Below are 24,052 nucleotides of genomic sequence, written 5' to 3' on the forward strand. Positions count from 1 at the left end.
GTGGGTGGAAGAAAAGGAAGACGACGAGTATCCTCCCCTCTATGCTTCAGAAGCTGAATAAGTTAAAGACAAACAGCTGAATAACAGTGGAAAGTTAATCACAAAGCTTAATTTAAGCTGCATTACACACAAATGATCCTTTATGAACAACAGGCACAATAAGCAGGTCAGAAAAAGTAGTATTATTTTTTAATTAAAAGAACAAAGATCTCTGCAGATCTTAAGTTCAATACAGTTCCAATTAAGAACAATGAGATAACGACAAACAATCTAGCAGCATTTAGCTGTACAGCAAATCATCTCTGGTAGCATTACTAGCTTTGCAAACAACGTATTTTCCAAGAACAATGCACCTATTTAAACAAATAACCAATAATCCCACTAGCACTTTCCATATATAAAACATATAATCCTATGATTTCTGATTTTTTTTGCATTTCAAAGTAATCATAGAAGAGAAAATTTTTTTAAAATATACTTTCCATCTAAACAATGAAAACTTAAAAGCAGGTAGTGGCCAAAGCATGACGTGAACGAAGAGAGTGCCATTTCCTAGGCAAGAGGGCTTTGCACTAAGCAGCGCAGTGCCGAGAAAGAACTTGCCACTTGACATACAGCAGTTGCGTGAGAAGACCGATGCTAATTAAATCAAGAGATTGCCATGAAAGGTCATGTTATTTAACATGCGGTATTCTTGGGCCTTTAAAGAACACTTAACATGTGGCACTTCCTTTTTTAAGTCACATTTCAGAGACTTTTCTTGTATTTGTTACAGCAGATCTCTATCTACAAAGACTTGCAGAACAAACTTGCAATACTGAGTGACAAGGAAATAACACGTAATGCATGTGGGAAAACTAACCTTTGCTGTGCGTATGCAACAATGACCTGCAAACTGGCTGTACATGTAAATGTAGCTATTCTGGTGGTAACGGGCTATGTTACAGTAGCTCTCTTGGGAAACAGGACATTTTCTTAAAGAAGGTACCAGCTTACGGAGTAAGATATGTAACATATTCCTTTAAATGCTACACGGAAGACAGACATGGGCAAAGTGGTAAAGACCTCCTGTCTTTCAAGAACGAACTTCACTTACATTAGGACTTTGATTAAATCACCTTCATTTTTTAGGCAGGGACAAGGGGGTGTTAGGTAACATTTTTGGTTTAAGCCAACCTAAAGCATGAAAACTCATTGTAAATCTGTACCTTACTTATGTAATGAATGACAATATAAATGTCTCAAGAGACCTTGAAGCTACTGTGAACACTTCTCTCAGAACATCAACTCAGCTGTGTCTGGGCACATTATCACATCTGCAGGGAGAGGGCAAAACAGAAAAGGCCACCACACAACTGAACAAATCCAACATGCACCATGTAGCTCTGGTTCCCCCTGTGGGACTCACCTCCTCTAGCTTCAGATGCATGTTTGACACCTTAATCTGTGCTGGTCATCTATGCACCCATTCTACCCAGTGGAGAAAAATCAGGGGGGCCAGAGGATCATTTGCCTTGCCTGTCCTAGATACGAAGGATGATTAGCTCAGACACTGCTATTTAACATTTAAATTCCTAACTTACTGAAGAAGAATCCTGCATCTGTTATTTAAAAAGGTATGTTAGCACTGAAAAAAAAATACAAAAAAGGCTACAAGGATGATCTAAGAAATGAACATTTAAGGATATATAAAACAGATAATACACTTTGGGTTTGGAAAATGACAGAAGTCCCATGATAAACATCAAAATCCTAATTGACACGGAAACTGTTCCTCGCAATGTAAGAACAAGTGCAACTGGCAGACAACAGCTATAAATAACTGAAAATAAGTAGCCTTTCATGTAACACCTGCATTTAGCACCACATTGTCACAAGTATTCTGGAGACCAGAAGCATAAATGAGTTAAAAGATGGATTAAACAGTTTCACTGAGAAGAATTCACTAGGGGCTATTAAACACAATGGTCAAAATATAGCATTGGGCTTAAAATCACCAAAAACTGCTGACTGATTAAAGTTACATCCAAGGAAGGATCACACAACATGGACCTTTTACATTTTCCCTGTTTTCTGCACCTGTTGGAGGCCCTGCTGGAGTGTGTGGCCAAATGGACCTTTGGCTTGACTTGCCATGGTGGCTACAGTGGTTCTGAATAAATCAGCCTGCTACCACTACCACCTCACTCCACGCAACCAGACTTAGACCATAACCTGCTTTAATGCACAGTATGTTTCACCACATGCCCACATAACGAAGGTTTGGGGATGTTTTTCTGTTAAGTGTCAAGTGGACATTACACTCAAAACATCATGCCACGTACTCAGACGCTATTTGGATATAAATCTAATGAACAGGTTGTGAGGCATCTACATTGTCATGTTCCCAGTAACAAAACCATGAAAGAGAAAGAGATGGTTTGATAAATGAAGTATGAGATGAAGGAATGGTTTCTTCCTTCAATGCAGGTTTTTATTTTTCCCCAGTTACCCTGAGCTTCCAGCAGCACAAGGGCAGGGCTCACACCACTCAGCTTCCACAGGCTGAAGGTGAGGCTTCCGCAGTGGCTGAGAGTTCAACACTTACCACGCAGCAACGGTAATTTTGTAGGCCAAGGTACTCCCTCAGTCTCATCATTTGCCTCCCAATAAGCCTACCTAATACCTTGCTGTTGAAGTTACCCAAGGCACCAACAAGGGTAAAGGATCTACGGAACATTTATTCTGGGGATGAAGTATTAAAAGACAAGAGCACTTGGATTTAAGAAGCGTAGTGAAATACACAGCATTGATGGTTAAGATTTTGAGCACATTTTTATTTTTAGAATGAGGAAACATGACATGTGTCAGTACAACATGGTAAAGACGAAACCACATATATTAGATGTAAAGCTAATTCTTCCTATTAGGGACACAAAGTTCATTTGATCATCATCTACTGCAGCATTCATCTCATCCCCCCAAAAGAGCAACAAAACAAATACCTGTGTTTTGCAAAAGGCACAGCCTTCTTGCTCTTATCAGGGCGCAATGGAAGCAGTTGTTTTCCATCTATGAATTCTTCACTGACTTAGAGGCTGGTTAGCCCAGATAAACACTCCTCCATACATTCTTCCTTGACAACTGAACTCAGATAAGGTTCTCCAGCTAAAATATGACCAAATTAAGATGTTTAGGGTATTTGAGACAAGAGTGGTTTCCTTGGCCCAGCAGAGTCCAACCTTCTTTTTCCCTTTCACTCCCCTGTGCTTAGGAGAATGATGAGAAGTTCTTTTACTTCCTCAAGGTCAGGCGTGAAGTGGTGGGTAGCAGTGAACTAAATTATTTACTTGGGAGGAGACACACTCTGAATTCAAAATTAGACTGAGCCTTTAACTGAAGCTGGACTGTAATGAATACATTTATCTGTATCTCACAAGAAGAGTTTTTTTTTCCAAAAGCTTCAGTTTAGGCACTTTTTGCCTAGAGCAACTTGATAAGTGAATTTTAAGAAATATCTATAGAAATACACCAACGTGCTACAGATAAACAAAATACTGAGAACAAGAAATGCATAATGGGAACAGTCTTATGCACACTGAAGCTCATACTGAAAACCCTAGATACTGCAAATGTTTCAAAACCTTTACGCTGTACGAAACAGTAACAATGTCCAACCAATAATAGCATTATCCATATTAATGACTGATTTTTAAAAGCTGATCTGATCAAGTACCTCTCACTATTAGCCAATGACCTTCATTTTTAAGCCATTCCACTAGCATCAGGCTCTAGCCAAGTTAAAACATCACAATTTCATGGCTGGTGCATCACTTCCAGGTTATGAAGCTCATACAAAAATGAAGAGTTTATTAATCTCAAGTTCCTTTCTCAGGATACATATTAAGATTACATCAACACTGCATTATTACTGATTAATAATGCTCCCCAAAAAATAATCCTATGACTGCAGAGCAAACAGAGATAATGTAATGGGTTGTATCTTGAGCTTGAGCCACACAGTCTCCTGTTGTTCCTGAAGACAGCAGCAACTGCTGGTTCGTTACACTCAGAAGAGAGGGAATATATTGTCTGGAGTTTGTTTTTCTTCAGGTCTGTACGGAAAGGGATCAGTCTTTGTGTTTCTTGCAAGTACCCTGCTCAGGGGCTTTTCTGTCAAGTTTTATAGGAGCAAACAGAAGCCAGAAGGAGAAATCATTCCCACTTACAGAGTCTCACTAATTCACAAATGAATACATCCCACCTATGGAATATACTGAAGAATGGAACATGATGTAGATCAAGCTTTCATCCTTGAAATTACTATCTTTGAAACTATGTGAAACAAAACACCTTGCTGCTGAGGATGCCTTGGCTCTCAGAAATGTCTAGGGGCAATCAGCAGGGCATCAAAATAAATAATGATACTCTCACACCATTGTTTTTGCTCAGTCATGCCAGGACAATCTTACTGTTTCATGTGAGATAACGATGCAATAAATCTTAACAGATCTGTGCCACTGCACTTTTTTTTTTTTTTGGTAGGACATGCTTCCAAGATTCTAGCACGCAGACACATCACCCTCATAAAGGCCTTGATCCTGTGAGTCCTTGTGTGGCTCAAAAGGCTGTTGCACTCCATTACAGAAACAGCACAGGCTATGCAGAAGTGCTACCAAGGATGAGCCTCAGACATAACTCTCCATGGTATTTGAAAACCACTGTTCTTTTAGCATGCATGATCCCTCATTCTCAGAAAACCAGCTTTAAAAACAACAACAACAACAACTACAACAACAACAAAGCAGCAGATCCCATCAGAAAAACAGGGTTGTAGGGAAATCTCTGTATCACCCCAGCCAGGGCAGGCTGCATTGTCATGTGGCTCTGTTATTTCATGTAATGTCACTTAGCTGTCCTTTGCTGGAGTCAAGATGCCTGCCTTATTCAGTCGTTTAGCACGTGCAAAGTGCACGGTGAAGCCTAAACCACGTTTCTTCCATGCGGCATGACTAAAAGCATGACCAAGAGTTAGGGTAGCACATATCCAAATATTTATCACCACTTTCCCCTATGCTGCAAGCCCCTTCTGCTTCAAGTCTGCTTTTGCATTTGCTTGACTCCTCAGAAAGCCAAAAATTATTGCCATTTTTTTTTTCCCCATGCTACTTTTATGTCAGTCTGGCAAGCTGAACCAGCTCACTGAATGATCCCACGGGTACCAGCATCAGCTCAGGGATGTCAGTTGAGGAGTCGGGGAAGGGAGGGAGTAGGCAGGGCAAAGGAATGGCACAAACTCTTCCAATGCTTGACCTAGCCTCCGCTACAACTAATAGTAAGATTATTACTAGGAGTATTAAATCTTGTTAAGACTGGTGAGCACTCATCTTGCCCTTCTGGTAGCGCAAGTCTAGAGAAGCCACCACACTCTTGCATTCGGCCAGTGTGCTAAACGCCTCACCCTGCCAGAAAAAGCAGAGGTCATTTTGAAACATCAACACAGATAGGTGGAAGAATCTTGTTAGCTGCTGCCCTGAGGTTCGGATGTCCACAAGAACAGTTGAATATAGAACAGTTTCGGTTGGAATAGTCCTTCAAGATCATCGAGTCCAACCTGTGTCCTAGCTCTACCAACGCCACTAAACCGTGTCCCTAAGTATAACATCTACCCGGCTCTTAAACACCTCCAGGGATGGTGACTCCACCACCTCCCTGGGCAGCCTGTTCCAATGTCTGACAACCCTTTCAGTAAAGACATTCTTCCTAATATCCAGCCTGAACCTCCCCTGGTGCAGCTTAAAGCCATTTCCTCTTGTTCTATCACTTGTTACTAGGGAGAACAGACTGACCCCCACCTTGCTACAACTTCCTTTCGGATAGTTGTAGAGAGCAATAAGGTCTCCCCTCAGCCTTCTCTTCTCCAGGCTAAACAGCCCCAGATCCCTCAGCCATTCCTCATACGAGACATGCTCCAAATCCTTTACTAGCTTGGTAACCCATCTCTGTACCCTCTCCAGCACCTCAGTGTCCTTCTTGTAGAGAGGGGCCCAAAACTGGACACAGTACTCGAGGTGCAGCCTCACCAAAGCCGAGTACAGGGGAATGATCACCTCCCTACTCCTGCTGACAATACTATTCCTGATACAGGCCAGGATGCCATTGGCCTTCTCGGCCACCTGAGCACACTGCTGGCTCATGTTCAGCTGGCTGTCAGTGAACACTCCCAGGTCCCTCTCTGCCTGGCAGCTCTCCAGCCACTCCTCCCCAAGCCTATAGCGCTGCTGGGGGTTGTTGTGGCTGAAGTGCAGGACCCGGCATTTGGCTTTATTGAAACTCATGGAACTGGCCTTGGCCCAGCAATCCAGCCCACCTAGATCCCTCTGTAGCACTTCCCTACCCTCAAGCAGATTGACACTTCCACCCAGCTTGGTGTCATCTGCAAACTTACTAAGGGTGCACTCCATCCCCTTGTCCAAATCATTGACAAAGATGCTAAACAGGAGTGGCCCCAGTACTGAGCCCTGGGGGACACCACTCATGACTGGTCGCCAACTGGATTTAACTCCATTGACCACAACTCTCTGGACTTGGCCATCCAATCAGCTTTTCACCCAGCAAAGTGTATGCCCATCCAAGCCAAGAGCAGTCAATTTCTCTAGGAGAATGCTCTGGGAAACAGTGTCAAATGCCTTACTAAAGTCAAGGTAGATGACACCCATAGCCTTTCCCTCATCCAACACGCGGGTCACCCTGTCGTAGAAGGAGATAGAGTTTGTTAAACAGGACCTACCCTTCATAAACCCATGCTGACTGGGCCTGATCACCTGGCTGTCCTGCATGTGCTGCATAATGGAACTCAGGATGATCTGCTCCATCAGCTTCCCTGGCATTGAAGTCAAACTGACAGGCCTATAATTTCCTGGATCATCCTTCCGTCCCTTCTTACATATTGGCTGACTTCCAATCTGCTGAGACCTCCCCAGTCAGCCAGGACTGCTGATAACTGATGGAGAGTGGCTTGGTGAGCACCGCTGACAGTTCTCTCAGCACTCTAGGATGTGCCCCATCCGGCCCCACAGATTTATGCACATCGATATGGAGCAGCAGGTCACTGACCATCTCCTCCTGGATTGTGGGGGAGACATTTTGCTCCTGGCCCCTGTTTCTTGGCTTGGGGGCCTGACCTTCCTCGGTACAAGTGTTCCTCTTACTAAAGACTGAGGCAAAGTAGGCATTAAGCACATCAGCCTTATCCTCGTCTCTTATTACCATATAACCTCCTGGATCTAGTAGAGCAACAGAAGGAGTGGGGAACTGAGGGAAGGCATCAGAAGAGCACAAGCCATCTCCACAAGGGCAGGGGCGCAGTGGCGCATGGCAGAGCTACCTGGCCACACTGGGCCCAGCAACAGCCTAGCTGTAGCAGCACAGAACTCGGCAGGGGATGATTTATCCAGAGATACTGCCTACTAACACCATCTGGCTGCTTCCACTCCCAGAGGTGGCTCATGCCCTAATGCACAATCCCTAAGGGTGGGAGTACTGCTCTGAACACAGCCCATGGTTCAAGCTGAGCACTGCTTTAAGGGCTTTGGAGGTAAAGCAATGCAACTGCCTTGCACTGCTAATTCCTCCTGCAAGGCAGTTGCATTGCTTTACCTTCAAAGCCCTTAAAAAGCAAGACAAAAAAATCAGCATTTCAGATAAAGCTTCACTGTCTTTTTCTTTTTTTCTTCCCCCTTTTTTAAAGTCAGAAGATTTTACAGAGCTACAGACCAAATGCAAACAGCACATGACCAACCTTCCAGGACATCTGGCTAATCAGGGTTTACAAATAAATATTTGTAAGAAATGCTAGTGTTAAAAGTTCTTCTCAGCGTTTCCACACTTTGTTAGAAGAGACAAGGAAGACAAAGAGTGGATAGGCTAGTTAGCGATTTAAAGGGAAACCTCGAAACAGTTACCAGGGAAGACTTGTGAAACCCTCACTGGGCTTTCACAGCTGCTTGAGGAACGATGCCCGCAGGGCTCGGGTCAGCCTGTGGCTGCGGGCTCAGCACTGGCACCCATCACCGCACCGCAGGCGAGCACTTCCCAGGTCAGCAGATGGGCACAGCAGGGTCTCGCACAGGACAGCAGGAAGCTCCGACAGAGAGACTGCCAGCGCGGGATTTCACAGGGGGGATGGTGAAGGTCGATTACCAAAAACATAACCTTTCGGTTTTTCATAGGGCATATTTTTCCCTTAAAATTCCCACTCTGCAGTTATTCATTACCAGTTTCCTCCTGTTAAGAGAAATTACTTGGTTGGCATGGCAACATATTCCCACCCTGAATTTCTATCCCTGTGACTGTTAGCATGACCGGTCCCTCTCCACCCTTTCATGCCATTACTGTCCATACCCTACTCCTTCACACAGGCTTTTAATTAAATTGCATCTGTCATCCATAGGCATGCACAGTCCTCTCGTTCTCTGGTGAACATGTTCTGCAGGGGAGCTGGGGACTGAGCTGCAGTTCAGGAACACATGCTCAATGTAAAGAGCAACTCTAAACATACAAGAGAAATGGTCAGGGCCCAGTTACTGACCTATGTCATGCATCTTTTAGATGAAAAAACCTCCTGTTTGGGAGAAAAAGATTTTTCCCTTATTTTAAAACGAGTAAGGCAAATCCATCTAATGATACTACACATAAAAATTTTAAACAGAAAATTATTTTAGCATAGCATGCACTCCAACATCTGCTGATGTAATTTGCATTCACCATTAACTACTGGATAACAACAAAAAATATGCATCTTTTTAGAGATTATATGGTTCTAGAAATCATTCCATGGAATCAAGGAACATACTGAAAAAATCGAGGTACACAAGCAACAACAAATCTTGTCTCATACACGCTTTACAACATCCCTCCATTCGATATGAACAAAATTAGTCCATAAAGAATATTTAAAGTTCACTTACTCACAAAAACATCTGTTGTTGCAGGATGTATTGGTAATTGATCAGTTTAATAGTAGAGTTAAAACAAAATTAAGAAAAAGCATCATACCTGAGATGTAATACATTACCTTAAAAAGTGAGGATGTTTAGTCTAGTTGATATCTTCCAATTATTTTAAAGACTTTTATACACCTCAATGGTTCTAGAGATTATGGTAGCAGTTTCTACAGATTTAAGGTTCCCACATGGTCCTCACCCCAAGTCGGTGACTTGACTAAGTAATAGAACTCCTGGTCTTAAAAGCTAAGCAGATATTTATGTTGTCTGCTGGATCCTGATTATTCAGTACCTTTTGAGAACAAGGTCGCAGCATGCTTTCCACTATGGACCAGATATTTCACACTCTGCATATATGACTCGGATTTACCTTATTTTGAGCACCATTTGTTTCTTTTTCACTTGGGGTTTGCACCCAGGAACTTGCAAATTATCAGTTTATGGGAAACTGCAAGTATCTCTCCATAATCCATTTAAAGATACAAAATTTCTAGACAAACCAGCTATTTTATTGTCCAGCCTTTGATAAATATTTGATCCTTGTCTGACCATAGTATGGTTGCAATCTAGGCAGTGCAAGTGGGATGGAACTCAAGGAGTAATCCTGGGTAGGCTAGAAGCATTTATGGAATTTTAAACAAGGAATAAATTACTGCTTGTGTATTCAATACTAACAACATGTGTATTTATTTTATGCTAACAGCTGTCTTAAATTGACACTTTAGCCCATCAATACTCTGAACGGCTAGTCAGGAAAAAAAATTAGGCGTATTTCATGTTCCAGACAAGTCATTCAGCCTAAACCCATTCACGAAAACTAGTAAGTATAGCAACAAAGGAAACAAACTCAAGCTTCAATGCGCCAAACTATGAACTGTTTTCCAAGAGCAAAGGTAAGTAATACTTATCTTTCCACTCTTGATTTTTTTTTAGTACTGTAAAAATGAATACTACTCAGAAACCATCCAGAATAGTTTTAGCTTCTATTCTATTTCTATCTGCTATTTTCAAAGTTTTCTATCATGAAAATCAATGTTTTCTGTGCCACATTTGCACAGCATGTTTTAACTTGCAGACCACACAAAACTGTGGACATTGCAGATCTAATACTTTCATCAGTTTATACCTACACCCTAACCCAGATCTGTGAAATAACCTGAATTTAGAGAGAAAAACTCTTTTAAGAGGTTCTTCCTCTTTTCCTGGTTTAGAGCACATCCCTGCACATGTCTGAACTGGCACAACCACAGAAGAGCTAACAGGGGACAGGAGCTTGCCAAACCAATGTTCTATCATAAAAAAACACAGCCCAGACCACTACTCCTTCCACAGGAGGCTTTTTTTGCTGAAAGCTGTTAATGACATTAGTACTTTATCTGCTTTTTATTCAACAATACAACAACACATTAGTATCCAAGCCCTAAGTACCCTATTAAAGTTTATAGTCCCACAGGTTTTACATAGCATTGTTCCACAATACCAGTAGCCAAAGGAACAAAAAAATCTTCTGCATGTCACAATAATGTCAACACCACAGCTTTTGCCCTCCCCAGAAACCTCATCACGTGGACTCCCTAAAAATCTGCAACCCTGTTCTGCTATGACTAATGGGAAAATAAATCAAGAGCCTATCACAGGAAACGCTCTCTTTGCCACTGCCATCTATACCCTTAAATCTTAAGCTCTTATTGTAGTCTCAGGATGGTAGTAGCCAGGTGCAAGACAGTTTAAGGTTTTACAGGTGAAAACCAACATCATCACAACCTCTGGTTATCAGGAGAATCTCCATGGAGCTCAAAGAGCAGTGACAACTTGTAATACTAAAAGTCAGCTCATGTGGTCCCCAGTCTGCACACTGACAGACACTGTAGAGTGTACCAGGGTAGTATTGTTGTATGCTTGCTTTTTGCTTGCGCTTTCTGAAGGCACGTGCTACGAGCTGCCATTGTATGGGTAAGAAGAATCTTTCATCTGACTCACTGTGGTCACACTGGTGTTCTCATGAAGTCCCATATGGACAAAATCAAAATGACCACTGTTTGTGTGGAAGGAACAACAGATTTGAGCTATGGTAATCAGTGGTAGCTTTGGTGTAATGACCATTACGTAGTGGAGTTTGATATGCTTGAGGAGAGTGAGGAAAGACAGTAACAAGAGACCTAGTCCAGACTAATCTAGACCCTCGACCATAGGAAAGCAGAAGTTTTCAGGGAATTAAGAAGGATCACATGGGAGGTAGCTCTAAAAGACCCAAAGAGCACAAGAAAACTGGAAGATCTTTAAGGACAACATCAAAGTGCAAGGCTAGTGCATCCCACTACTCAGAAAAGCAAAAACTATCAGGACACCAGTTTGGCAGACATGGAACACACGATGGAGCTCCACTGCAAAAAGGCAGAATATAGCAGGAGGTGGAAGCAGGGATGGGCTACAAAGGCTGAACACAGAAATACCATGCAGTCAAGCAGGGACAGTGTCAGGAAAGCTAAATCTCAGCTGGAGTTCAGACTTGCAGGAAGTATCAAGGGCAACAACAAGAACTTCTACCACCACCTCAGCAGTACAAGGCTGCACAAGGAAAATGTGGGTCCATGGCTGAATGGGGTGGGTGAGTTATTGACAGTGAACACCCATAAGGCCAAGGTACTCCATTGCCTTCTCTGCCTCAGCCTTCACCAGCACAGCCTTCGTGCTTAAGAGACAGGGTTCAAGGTGAAGAAAGACCAGTCATGAATGACGACCAAATCCTGCGGATTACCTGAGAAGACTCAACCCAAACAAGCCCATGGCATCTACCTGGCTGCACGCATGGGTGTTGGAACAGCTGGCCAATGTCCTTGTGGCACCCTTCTCTACCATGCTTGAAAGGTCCTGGAGACCATGGGAGATCCCCAATGATTAGAAGAAAACAAATGTTCCAATCCTCTTCAGAGAAGTCCAGAAGGGCGACGTGGGGCACTACACACCCGTCAGCCTCCATTCAGTCCATGGAAAAAAATCATAGAGGGAGTCCTCTGGGAACAGACTTCTGGGCACCATGAAGGAGAAGAAGCTGACTGGGAACAGGTCAGCATGTATTCGCCCAGGGTGATCGGTAACAGTACCCAATCCTACCTTTCCTTCCCCAGTCAACAGTTGTCCCTACTCACCAAGAATTTCCTGTTCCACAGCGCAAAACAGAAGCCCACAATTGATCTTTTATCAGTTTATACCTTCCTGTTCCCAAACAGCTGTTCAGTATTAAAAAAGCAAAACCACTAGAGAAATCCAGCAAAGGGGACAAGAAAACATTCGGAGCCACCAGGCACCCAGTACTTGAGAACTACCAAGACAGAATACGACCAGGCTGTATCCAAACCATCTATCTGGCAAAAAGCTACCAAAGAAAGTGGCAAATGTCATGGAAGGGCACCTATGGTATTAAAAACATAAACAAGCATATCTGCAACACAGACAGGAGAGGGTGATGCTGCTGTCTTCCAAGGACAAACTGATGTGACTGCTAAGGAATTTCTAGTAACTGACCTACCACAATGACATAAGCTCCACACACAGCATCACAGATGAAGATCAAAGCCAAAATCAGTGCCTTGGTGTCAGTATTGATCTCTAGTGCAGATTATGAAAGTAGGAAATGGGCTACAAACTCTGCCAGAGCAGCCTAAGGAGGTGGGATGCAGGTGACGCCCGCCTGGCCAGTGTCCCCACAAGGAACAAGGGGAGCGGAGGCATTTGGAGGAGACAGGGCTTAGGAGGCTGATCTGAAATGAGCCCTTCCCATGAACAAGCCTCATTGGGAAGACCTGCTCTCCTCCCTCTGTTGCATCCCCAGCGCCCCTCCTCCTCTGCCAGCCCCTCGCTCCCTGCCCACCCCAATGAGCTGGAGGTCCATCGCAGGGGTGTCCTGTGTGGAGCTGCCATGTGCCTCGCCATCCTCGTCTGCCTGGGCTCCACCCTTGGGCAATGGCAAGCACAGGAAGCAACCTGTGCAGGTAGGAGAGGACAAACACTGCCTTTGGTTGCTGTTGGCCTTTTTGCCTGTGGTTCCTATGATTCTCTGGGCCGCTTGAGCGATGCGACCAAGCAATAACAACACTTGTAAAAGGACGTCTGTGAAAGCAGATGCCCCCTAAATAACCGTTTATTAAATACTCATCCTCCCAGTGTGAAACTAAGGGGGAGGAGGGGGGTGAAGAAAGGGACTAAGAAAAAAAAAAAGAAAACAGGATCCTTAAAGTAATTTATGTAAGAGCTCATCTCCACAGGGAGAAATAAGGAAAAAAGCCAATAATGCTAAAAAATATACAGCTCTTCCAGTACTTCCCAGCAGGACGCAGAACAAGACTAAAATATACATTAAAAAGACTATTTATAAGGCAACCTCAAATAGAAAGGGAGTTAAGAGAACATCAACAAACAAGTGAAAACTAAAATTAATCCTTTCTCATAACAAACAACAAAGATTAAAATAATTTTGATACTATCATAACATAGTGGCATTTGTCTCATGCCACTGAAGTGCCGTTGAAGTGTCCTGTGGCACTGTAAATTACTGAGTTATATTGGCCTATGCTTATTTTTCTTAAGCTAGCCAGTATCCAATAAAAATATAATAACAATGCACACTTACAAAATACTTCTCACTTCAAGTATCTTAGTGTCCTTAAAGAAATAAAGTATAGTAATTATCCAAGTAATAACTAGGAATATAGAAAGATTTCACTTCACCCTGAGCCAAAACAAAGGGAAATGGTGACAGCCCCGTCACTTCCATTTCTCTTCCCTTCTGAACATACCAAGATGTCTTGTTGAACAAAATGCAGACCATCATAAATGAACTGATTACTCTAATGAGCATTTAAACAAAATTAAAATCCATTAAACTTACCGGTGAGTAGAACAAAATGAAATGTAATGATTAACTTTTCTCCTAGAGAAATAATTTAAAGATTCTGCGATTCACAATTATTTCACTGAGACGTTTCAACAGAAAACACTTGAAATAAGGAACTCTGAACCATTAAGAAGTTACCATGCATCAGCAGGTCTTCACTACCCATCTATATATATAATCACATGCAGAGGTAAATGTGAGGTAATTCAAGGTAGCTTTCTTGTTAATAAAAATGGGATTACCTAGCTCACCTTCATTGGTTTCTCCATAGGAACAGAGGGACCACATTCACTTGCAACCTACTGAATGTCACTGTAGTTACAACCTGCATTAAGCTTCAGATGCCCCACCACGTAAATCACCAGATCAGAAGAGTAACTGCTTTTTAGATGTCAATAATTGTTACAATTGTGTTGCATGAAGTCTAAAACTCACATTATTGTGTCTTAAAATTAAATTGCACTGTGACACAAAACAACAGAGAGCTGTGTTGAGTTTCAACGCAGAAGTGCAACAGGATTTTAGACTACAGTGCCGTATACCAGCTGGTATGTGGCATGCTCTGCGCTCCTGTGAGTACAGCATTAATATCTTTCTGGCAGGATACAAAGAGCAAAAATCCGCACCTCACTGGTTCCTCAATTAGGACTGCAAACTAGATCAAAATTACAGTTAAGCTGCGGATAATGGATTCCCAAAAGAAACAGAACATGGAGCACACACAAAAGTCATTGGAACTAGGGTTATCAGAGGGAATGACGTAAGTATAGATATTTGAATTGTTGAAAATTTTTCTTACACTCTTTTTTTACCTTTTCATCTATTTTTAATGCAGTAAAGGACTTGTTGACCTTTCACATCTCTATAAAACAAACAATTTTCAACCCAAAATGTGGATTTAGAAACTCACAGTAACCGACAGATATACAGCTTGTATGTACCATGCTTGTTCTTCTTTATGGCTAGAGTTTCTCAGCTGAATAAATCTTCCATGAAATTCCCATCATAAGCTCTGGTAGCAGAGCAAGCTGAGAAGTCATACATCATCAAAAAAGCGGACTGACTTCAAGGTGAGCTCACAAAATAATTGACTGGGGATAGAAGGCAACCCAACTATAATCTCACGACACACTTCAGCACTACGCTCATATCAAAGGGTTGACTTTCCTTCTCCCAAAGCCAACATTATTTTTTAAGTCCATATAAGCACACAAAACCGTTATCAATTCATGTATTCAACATATGATATATTGTGTAACTATGATTTTTCTACAAAACAGTAACTATATTAATTATGCTAATTTCTGGGTGATATCACACATTCTATTTGAAACTCTTTCCAGTCTTGCAGATAAAATATTATCCTTCTCCTCTACCAAACATGTCCTCATAAAATCTGATTTTTTAGTAAGTCAAATCGTCATCTTGCTGTCCTTCTATCATGATAGATATGGGAAACCTCTTTCTGACATGGCACTTAGCTAAACACAAGCTGTTTGGAACAGAGATCTTTCTCTGCTTCACTCCTTTCAGACTTTCTACTACATTCTTAATACACACAATCATTACTATCTGAAGAAGCCCATTAAAACTTGTCTAAATACAATTTCTGATTAAACAAACAAAGATAGGGGACCGCCCTTTATTTGTATAGTGCCTAGTGCAATGAAGTCTTCACCTACAACTGAAAATCTCCCTGTTCCTACAATACATATAGCAGATGACACTAGACAGAATAAGGAGCACAGTCCCTGCAGTGCTCTATAACAGCCAACTTAATTGTCTAGGAAAGGAAAGCAATGGCAGACAGCGGTCAGTAAATTAAGTCTCAGAGGATCTGGGATCCTTCTCTTAGTGAGAATTTCAGACAGCGTCATACATTTTTCAACCCCACCTGCATTTTCCATCTGTAAACTTAGCTAACTTGGCAAAAAGACTACCTAGCAAGCATGACAGTGAGTGTGCTGACTGAGCTGGTTAAGCTATCATTTCCTGTTAGTCTTAAATCTATTACTTTTCTATTGCATTTTTGTCTCTGATCCCTGGGGGAAAAAAAATCCCAAATAAATAAACCACACCTACAACCATGGTGTAAAAACCCCTTCGCTCTCTATTCTATACAAGGACTGTCTTCAAAAGCAGTAAGGAACATGTGCAACACTGTAAACACTCAGTATTCGGCAAGGGAGCAGTGCAAAAACATGCCTAAGTAGGTAGTCTGGGTTCCAGAAGCAGTAAAGGTGTCTCAGGATGTACTTTCAGATACAGTTAACCAGCTCTAACTACAGGCCTTTGTCAAAAGCAGCACCCACAATCCTCTTCCCATCCTTTCTGTCTCCATAGGATAGAAAATATCCACGATTTCCTAACAGTGTGACTGCACGATATATACATCCATTCCCTTTCTCCTCTTTGGTTGGGTTTTCTTGGATCAGTGATCAATTGACCCAACTGTCCCCAATGTCATTTAGTCACTGGCAACGAATGCCAGGTTGAGAGCTATGTCATAGGAGTTGTCTACCTTTTTCTTCATGCGAGCTTCCACTTAACATGAAACAGCAACCCACGGTAGTTATCAGCTTGTGGTGCTTCACTTGCCTTAATTAATCCCACTGATGTAGCTGTGGTGCACCCTTCTGGGTTGCAAGCATATCCTTCAGCAGTGCTCAGCGAATACAGCTCTATCTCCTTAGGTATGTCTCAGATGGCTTTGCATCGTGCCCTGCAGGTTATGTCCTTACTGGTCTTTAGGATCAGATTTTGATCTCTTTCTGAAGAATGTCATTTATTTACGGCACTGTAAGGCAACTAATGAATCATATCAGTGTGTTTCTAACTTAATAACACCCAAGCATAATCTATTGTAAGACAAAGAAAACCAACAGAAAGTAAGAAGGGCTAGTTTCTTTGCAGAAGAGACTCATACATGTACACTGTCCATATGCCATTTGTTTCCCCAAACCAGTTGTGCTAAACAGTAATTCAGAAAAAAATGAATCATTTGAATGAAGCAGAGATTCACAAATTACAACAGCAAATACTAGAAGTGCTCTTTCTTCTAATAATACAAAGAATGCACATAAGCTGAATGAATCAACATAAAACAGTTCCTCATACAGCCAAGGAGCAAACTTTGCTATTGAGACTATTCTCAACTGAATTTCAACATGTATTTTTGGAAATCGTTGAAAATAAAACAGACTTCTGTCACTGTTATCCAGGCTGAGGTAGAACATGTTTATGTATTTAATAACATAAGCATGGATGCATTCTTCAGACACAAGACAACAAGATTATTTGGCTGGGGACAAAAGGCACAGAGAGTAATATTGGCTTGTTAAAGGGCTTTGTCATTTTAGTCATTCTTTTCATAATACAGCCATGGTGAGGCACGGGAATGGAGACAGATAAAGCAGAATTAGGAGGTGAATTCAGAGTAAGATTCATCATCTTCAGAAAATGATTTGAGGGGTCAAAGCACAGGCATAGCAATGGATGAGATTGCAGATCTGGAAACAAAAAAGCTGATGAAAACTAGAGGTTCATTATTCTCTGTATTTGAAGATTAACTGTGAGCCATAAGTGCCACATTCATATCTCCTTTTAACAAAAGCTTATGGCCCAACACTGCAAATACTTGAGAAGGTGTGACTTCATGTGTCTAAGTCAGACACATTTACCAGTTTTTAGAAACTGGGCCACACCCTGCACTGATCAGCAACACTTTCAGACTTCACATTGAAACCAGTCAACACTATCCATCCTAACTACTTGATAGTATCCAGCAGCTAACAAATTCACTGCCCAGTCTGTATTACCATTTAAATTAATCTAGCCTCTCTACATCTTTACAATGAGGAGCATTACTTTTCAAAATAGTTTTTGGCACATTTTTTTCCTGCTGAAGTATTCCACGTTCACCTACATAAGGAGGGACCACTTTCTTCAGGTCCTTCTCTGAAGCTGGTTGCTGACATACAAAGATTTTACTCAAGACCAAAGGATCTAAAGCTGTAGGTCACTGGAGGATATCAAATGATAAGCAAATTCACATTTCTAAAGTAATTCTACCAATTTATTAGCAATGCTAGCTCCTGTTCCACAGTAGGGGAGATAATAACGAAGCCTTGTTAAAGGGCAATGCGATATCTTTTATGTAATGTCTTTATTTCATTTGTGATAAAGTCATTAAAGCAGCACTGTGTCTTCTTGAAGCCTCAAACAATAGCCTGCATTAAATCTCCTGTGCAAAATTAAGGACAGTAGTTCACTGGAAAAATAAGCATCTGTTCTTGCTAATGCTGATGGCCTTCTAAAAATCATTAAACTATTCTAAATTGGCAACAATAAAACAAAGAACTGTTTTAACTTTTTCCAAAGCGAATCTCTTGCAAATACTTCTTTGTTCCAAATTTGCCTAGTAACCTGTATCTCATGAGGCATGTCTCCCTTATGGGCTGCCTAAATCCCATTCTCCCACAATCATCTAGCTTGAACTCAGTGCCTTTTAAACCCAGGTTGGTAAAGGTTTGTCTTCACTGCATCGACACAGGCTGTAGCTCCTGAGTCCTGCCCACCTCTCCTCTAGTCAAGGGCTCAAAGGAACTGGTGCATGGGGCATAACTGAAACACAGCCATCGGCTCAAATTTCCTTTTGGCCTCAGCTAGAGACTGGGCTGGTTTGCAGTGGGAGCAGCTCACACAGCTTCATTCTCCCAGGGCTACCCTAAAATTTCAGCTGGACTACACTTCCTTTGTTTGCTTCTTCTTTCTGCTGTATTGCATTTTAAATCCACCTCCGCTTGCTCTAGATATGTAACACTTCTGCAGTGTTACAGAAGTCTCAGTCTGAGACTGAGATGCTATTTAGGAATATTTAAAAATGTTTCAGAGCTATCAGCCCAGGTTTTGACACAGAGCACCCAAACACAGTGCAAGACACGGACAAATCACAAAACAAAACAAAACGTCTAACAAGAAAGTTAAAAGACCCTGGAGGTCTTGCACAGATGGTAGAGACAAACCTTACGTTATACTTAACCTCTCCTGCAAAAAGACCAAGGACTCCAATAGGAAAAACAAAAGCAACACTGGAATATAATAGATTGATTGCCTGGCTTAGTATCCAAAATACAGCAGAAAACGCTAATTTTTGCTCAACGATTTGCTCTGTCCTGGTTCTTATCTTCATCATGGGTGACTTCTACCACCACCACCACCCACATGTAGGCAAGAGACAAAACCTGGTGAAGATCAGATTACCCAGAGCAGCACAGAGAACATGAACTTCTGATAAATGAAATGCACATGGCCAGATGGTCCTTATTTGACCATAGCTGTATGTCACAAAAGGTAACTGAAGAATCAACTTGACGTTAAAAGCTGGTGCTGTTTGTATAGAATCTTTTTTTTTTCTTTTCTCCTACTGTGCTTCCATTTTGGTGGAGTAGGTGTAAAAGGAAGGGGAATGTTACTTCTTTCTGAGCTTTTTATTTCTATGTTGTCAAGTTACTGCAGTGATCATTGCTCATTTTACCAAGGTTGTTAAGTGGTGGTATTTTCTACTGCTGGAGTCAACAGGTTGGCGGGTTACTGGTTCACAAACTATAAGGAGATATATGAATTTCAAAAGAAGGCTTTTAATAAAATCCTAGGACAAACACGTATTGTTTAATCATTAAACTAATCAAATTATGAAATAAATTGAAACTTCGGAGTAAAAAAGGACTCAAACACTGTGACCACGTCATCTGCTGAATCCACCAAGCCAGCATCGTACATATAAGATCATTACAAGAATTCCTATTTGAAGCAGGGATGTAGGCATTTGACTCATCTTGCGATCTTGGAGCCAAGCTCAGAATCACAGGGCTTCCTTCTGGCCCCTGCTCTTTGCCAGTAATCCAGCGCTGGCACCAAGTGATTCTTCAGAAAAATCTCCCTTTACCTCACCTACAGCAGTAATGTACAGGAACAAGCCAGGAACAGGAAGGTGACGAGGCGCAAGGGCATCAGAGTGGGATCTGACCCAGCACCAGCCCGCCATCCCTCTGAGCACACACACTTGCCTCCATGCAACAAGAGCCCAGGGTGCGAGTAGAGTCTCCTCTACTGGCTGCTCTCTCATCAGGCCAATGCTGCAAGAGCCAGAAGAGTGGGGAGGACTGGCTGGGTGTCCCACACATCATTGCATGTATACATGGCCAAACAACATCCACATTCCCCTGGCAATGTCTTTTCTGTGAATCCCACCTCGGAGGTCATGAATCACAAGGCACAGCTAAACAAAGTACAACTACTGAGAAAACACCTTGCCTGGCTGACATATTCACATGCCCTGCAGGAAAACGTTCAATATCCCTGCAAGAAGCAGGCACATACCCTTGGAACCTACAATTAATTTAATCTTAATTTCAATAAAGTTTTGCAGTAATTGCCTTGTAAACACCCATCACCATTAATGTGGAGGATGTGCCAAGATCGGGGCTTAGCTATCACATGTGGCAGCTTCCCATACTGCAATAGCAACCCAAGGAGCAACCTCCTTCCCTTCACCACACACTATATGGTCTGACCCCAAAAGGGCTAAGCAAGACTGTCACACAACACCATGAGAGAATTTTTCTGTTGCCACTGTAAAGGGCTGGAAGCTGATGCCAGATAAAATTCAGATTAAAAATCAGGTGCATGCTTTCACAACAAGAATGAGTAACTACTAGCATAGCTGTGGGAGGTTCTTCACCACTATCTCTTCTAAAATCAAGAAAATGTTTATTTGAAATATGGGTTCAGACTTAAACAGGAGACAATTCAAAGTGGTCCAACAGCCCTTCTCAGACAAAAGATAGATTAATATTGTACCATCTCCTCCAAAGCCTCATTAGCAAGGCATGGCAAATCAGTGCTCTCTGGTCTGATTGCTCAGCACTCACAATCCTGGTTGAGGGCCACTGGTGCTCCAGACTCTGTTGGTTTCACTCCTCCACAACTGACACAGCCTTCAGGATCTCCCAACCACAGATGAAACCTTCTTTTCATAACCCTTAAACCATGTCTCACTTTTGCCCTTGCAGCAAACCTAGAGCCAATAGCAGATACCAAGCAGGAACGGCAAAAAGCCAAGCTGTCTTCTCACAGGTTTTGGAAAAGTTTGACTAGTCTTGTCTGGCATTCAGCATCCTAAGTGATGAAGCTTTCACAACTACCTTCAGAAGACTCAAAATGCCATCTTAGCTTGCAAATTTTCAAAGCAGAAATCACATTGCCCTGTATACACATACACTGCAACAGAGGTGCAACTCTAGGGACTCTGAGCACTATAGTAACACAAACAGACATGGCAATTTCAAACTCATACTACTTGGATCACATTTTAGTTGCCACTCCTTGTTTCCTAGTTATGACATTCATCTTCCCAAGCAGCTCCACGTGCTGTTTTTGGTAATCACATCCTTCAAACACTTGTCCCTGTTACGTCTACCACCATCTACATATTCAAAACGGTCTCTGAAGCACATGCTAAACATCTGTTTCAACCACCTTTCTTTTCAGAGTTTAAGCTGTTTGCTGGAAAATTGCCATCCTAATGGCTAGCTCCTCTGTTAGTGAACCGGAGAATTCATTTTGTACTTATTGATTGTTCCCTAATGAAGAGTCATAAAGGTGCCAGAGACTCTTGACCAGACACTACTTAATTAGTACCAAAGCACATAAAATCCCAAATCAAACCGAGCTCTTTGTCCAACAGCTCAGTCACTGGAAAAGAAGAAGATGACATCATTTTCTGCTTACACAGAAGTCCACAAAATTTTATTAAAAAAACCCTAAGGAAATTAAAAAAACCTATATAAATTGTTCATTTCCTTCCAGTTCCTAAGACACCAAATAGGTCTTCCAGAATCACACTTTGCTAAAGGAAGTATTCTTCATAAAAGACCCAGCAATATGCACCATGCATAGAATTTATTTTAAACTAGACAAAGGCAAATACCAATTAAACATTTGCCTTCTGAACAACATAGAGAAAGGTTTATGTTACATGCAAAGACATAATGCAAAGCATCCAGAAGGTATTAAAAATTACCTCTAATGGATCTGTCTTTTTATGATTGTGATTCATACATAGCCCAACTTTTATGTTCCCTCAAACTACACTGTACTGGAGTATTTTCTGAGGGTACTTTCTCTCAAGAAGGCAGAGAGATGAGCAAGAACTCCATTAAATGTCAAGTTCTTTTTTCTCTCAAACTTAAAGCCACAAAAACATCCTGAATAACTGATATCTCCTTGCAAGTCTTCCAAATTAAGTCATCCTGAAAGTTAATTCCCTCTCTTCCATATCATTTAAATTTGCAATTAAATAATTGAGAAAATAGCAGGAAGGAAAAAAGCCAACTAACAGAAGGAGGCAAAAGCCCATCCCCACCCATTGCTGCTTCAATTATGCTCTCTGCTTATTGAAGGCATCTGTCTTCAGAGCAGTAAGGTGGCTTGGATTCTTTGGAATAACATAAGGTGCACACAAGGAAACAAAGATTCATGGCAACACAAAATCCATTAAATACAGATGTCCTCATCATAATCTACAATCCATGATGTAGTTATTACCACATATGTAAGGAAAACACCCTTAATACATCCAAAAACATAATCTTCTGTTTTCCTAAAATCTACCACTCCAATGTCAAACACTTGTTCTGCAAAAATTCAAAATCCTATTCATGATTTCTGTCCTGTATTCAGCAGACGATGTGATACCAGCTTCAACCATCCGAAGCTTCTAGCTTTCTCATCATAGTGATAAACAAGTGTATTCCACCAGAAAGAGACCACATTTTCACAAGCAGAAAATGGAGTAGGAAAAGCATATAAAGGGCAAAACAACCACATTAAGGCAAATACCCCAAGAAGGCAGAATAGCAAAGACACATGGGCTTCTCGGATGTATGAATTTGGCTTCTTTACTATAATCCAGTATTCTTTCCTGTTTTTTTTATCCTTTTTTTATAATAACAAAATCACACCAACAGCCATCTCAGCTACCCGTGATAATTTCAGTTAAGTCTTCCACAGAGTTTTGTTTTGTGCTCCCAGCAGATGAGACCAGAACAGTAGAAATGGCGAAAAACGTAGAAAGCAAAATGACAACACAGGAGGGATAGCTAATCACAGAGAAGCTCGGGAAAGGTCACCAGTGTGCTTCAGAGTAAGGCCACACAGAAACCTCTGCTTACCCCTTGCTCGGATTCCAGCAGCTCTGTTTTGACTCTGACTGCCGGCATCCCATCAAGCATTAACATTCTGTTCTCAAAGGCGCTGATGTCCTAAGGCAAAAAAGGACAAGGTTAATAAAAAAAAATGATGAAAACCACTTGGTTTAATTAATTGGTTTAGTTCTACGATATTGCAGAAGTAAGTTTCTTTTAGTGGAAATACAGTTAATGAAGATATAACATTAATTTCAAGGAGTAGCTACCAAGTTACTACTTCTGTTAAAACAGTAAATTATACTTTCAGTTATCCTTAAAAGAGAACTAAGTCTTTGTAAGCAACAAGGGAAAATCATCTCAAATCACTATTTTTTAATTTGAAATCAATCACACAGATACATGTACATAAATCCCTTGCTTTAAAACTGGAAAGCAGAATAGCGATGTCAAATAGCTTCAGGTTTTTGGCAGCACACTTCGGTATATTTTATTTCAATCAAAACTTTTGTACTTCTGTATTACCTGGAGAAAGCATATGCCTGAATTCAGCGAAGTTATAGTGAAGGTCTGTACACACATACCCCGTAAATTAACAGACATCAACAACTCCTCAGACTTCATACCATTCATTATCTTGTAAAGATATCAGCATTTGTCAATGAAAATCTCCACGCACTCACCTCCGACACAAAAGAAATAAAAGAGCATGTTAAAAACATGCGTTGCCTTGTAGTAATGGGCAATATATGCTGAGAGCTTCAATTCAAAGTGAGATTTGCAGAACTGCGCTTCCCTGAATGTCTCATCCCACTGTTGCTGGAACAATTTATGGAGACACACAAAACAACGTCTTGTGCCTTTGGTTCAAACACTACCTCAACCTGAGTGAATTTTCTATTCCAGCCAAGGCTCAAGGCTGGTGTTTGAAAGCCATCCCCTTCAGCTGCCATTTAGTTTGGACAACA

The 24,052-nt window shown here is 41.5% G+C and overlaps 1 protein-coding gene across 4 annotated transcripts in view; it reads right to left on the reverse strand.

Annotated features, from left to right (window-relative positions):
• The window catches only part of KLF12 (KLF transcription factor 12), a 146,346-nt gene extending 123,151 nt beyond the window's left edge, over window positions 1–23,195 (reverse strand). For 3 of the 4 annotated variants that reach the window (XM_086482000.1, XM_086481998.1, XM_086481999.1), the window contains exon 1: window positions 23,112–23,195. In XM_086482000.1, the coding sequence (XP_086338126.1) occupies window positions 23,112–23,177 (66 nt within the window). In that variant the 5' untranslated portion in view covers window positions 23,178–23,195. The remainder of the gene's footprint in view (window positions 1–23,111) is intronic. The other variant, XM_086481997.1, reaches the window with a different exon arrangement.
• Between the last annotated feature and the right edge of the window lie 857 nt (window positions 23,196–24,052).

This window comes from Leptosomus discolor, chromosome 1 (genome assembly GCF_034619465.1).
Source record: "Leptosomus discolor isolate bLepDis1 chromosome 1, bLepDis1.hap2, whole genome shotgun sequence".
Classification (NCBI taxonomy): Eukaryota; Metazoa; Chordata; class Aves; order Leptosomiformes; family Leptosomidae; genus Leptosomus; species Leptosomus discolor.